Raw genomic sequence first — 1,502 nt, forward strand, 5'->3', positions numbered from 1 at the left:
TATGCATCTTTTACTCTCAAAATACAAGGATCTGGAAATTAGAGGTAACTCGAATGTGGAGTCTAAAAACAGAAACGGTTCCCATCATTCTTTACTTGTTTCAATCATTTGACTGCGGCCATGCTGGAGCATCGCCTTTATTCAAGCAAATCGACCCCAGGACTTATTCTTTGTAAGCCTAGTACTTATCCTATCGGTCTCTTTTGCCGAACCGCTAAGTTACGGGGACGTAATCACACCAGCATCAGTTGTCAAGCGATGGTGGGGGGACAAACAGACACACACACACATATATATATATATATACGATGGGGTTTCAGTTTCCGCCTACCAAATCCACTCACAAAGCTTTGGTCGGCTCTAGGCTATAGTGGAAGACACTTGCCCAAGGTGCCACGCAGTGGGACTGAACCCAGAACCATGTGGTTAGGAAGCAAGCTACTTACCACACAGCCACTCCTGCACTTATTGAGGCTTTTATAGGGACTTTTTAAGGAGAGGCTGTTATAAGTGTCCTAGATTATTGTCATTTTAGTTTATCATTACTATGCATCTAATAAGCTGACCTGCCAACCTTTTGTTAGTCCAAATTGAAGGGGACAACAGTGAATGAGACAAGCTACTAAACATTGCTGGTCCCAATTCCATCTTGGAAACCAACAACTTGGCAGAGGTGGGCATCACAAATGGCCCGCAGCCTTCCTCCAGACCAGACCTTGCTTTCGGTGCCTCTTGGTTGTTCCTCAAGCTGAAGGAAGTTGTGACAAGGATCTTGGACACCTTCCCTCTGGAGGACTTCTGTGGGGCCTTCGCAAAGTGGCTGGAACACTACAGCAAGGGCACTGAAGGTGAGAGGAACCTACTTTGAAGGAGACCAGAGTTTCGTACTTCTTTGGAATTAATGTCTCCCTTGAAAAAGTAACAAAACTTCTGGAATGTATCGGTCCCAGGGTCGTGGATGTAAGACCCACAAAAGTTACCTTGGTATTTGGTTACGATTAAACAAAATGAATCCTAAGGGTTCTTACCTGAGCAGCTGCTTCAGTCAGACCATTAATGGATGACGAGAAATTTCTGACGGCCTCGCAGAACCCATCCGTGTCAGCTTTCTTGGCATCGTTTGATATTCCTGTCATTGCATCGCCAAGAGACTGCAGATTGGATGCGAGAGAGAGAGAGAGAGAAAGAGAGAAACAGAGATGAGACTAGGAATAAGGGAATACAGTAAAGAACACACACGTACATACAAGGAAGTGCTGAAAGGTTCCTGGCTTTGGGTAAAAGAAAATCCAAGTGGATCAGTTAGTTATGGTTTTATCCAACATATTCCCCTCTCAGATTCACACACTTATTGCAGGGGTCCCTTCAGTTTTTCTAAGCCCTGTAAAAGAATCCGGAAGCTTGGGCCTCCAACCAGGCCGTTTGGGAAACCCTTAAAGCCAGGAGCTTTTCAGCACCTTCGTGTGTGTGTGTGTGTGTGTGTGTATATATATATAGAGAGA

The 1,502-nt window shown here is 44.9% G+C and overlaps 1 protein-coding gene across 1 annotated transcript in view; it reads right to left on the bottom strand.

Annotated features, from left to right (window-relative positions):
- Window positions 1-1,502, bottom strand: part of LOC106872263 (talin) — a gene marked incomplete at its 5' end in the record, with an annotated part of 182,270 nt that overhangs the window by 78,766 nt on the left and 102,002 nt on the right. The window contains one exon of the mRNA XM_052977507.1: window positions 1,029-1,151. Coding sequence (XP_052833467.1) covers window positions 1,029-1,151 — 123 coding nt within the window. The remainder of the gene's footprint in view (window positions 1-1,028; window positions 1,152-1,502) is intronic.

Source organism: Octopus bimaculoides, chromosome 28 (genome assembly GCF_001194135.2).
Source record: "Octopus bimaculoides isolate UCB-OBI-ISO-001 chromosome 28, ASM119413v2, whole genome shotgun sequence".
Lineage (NCBI taxonomy): Eukaryota > Metazoa > Mollusca > Cephalopoda > Octopoda > Octopodidae > Octopus > Octopus bimaculoides.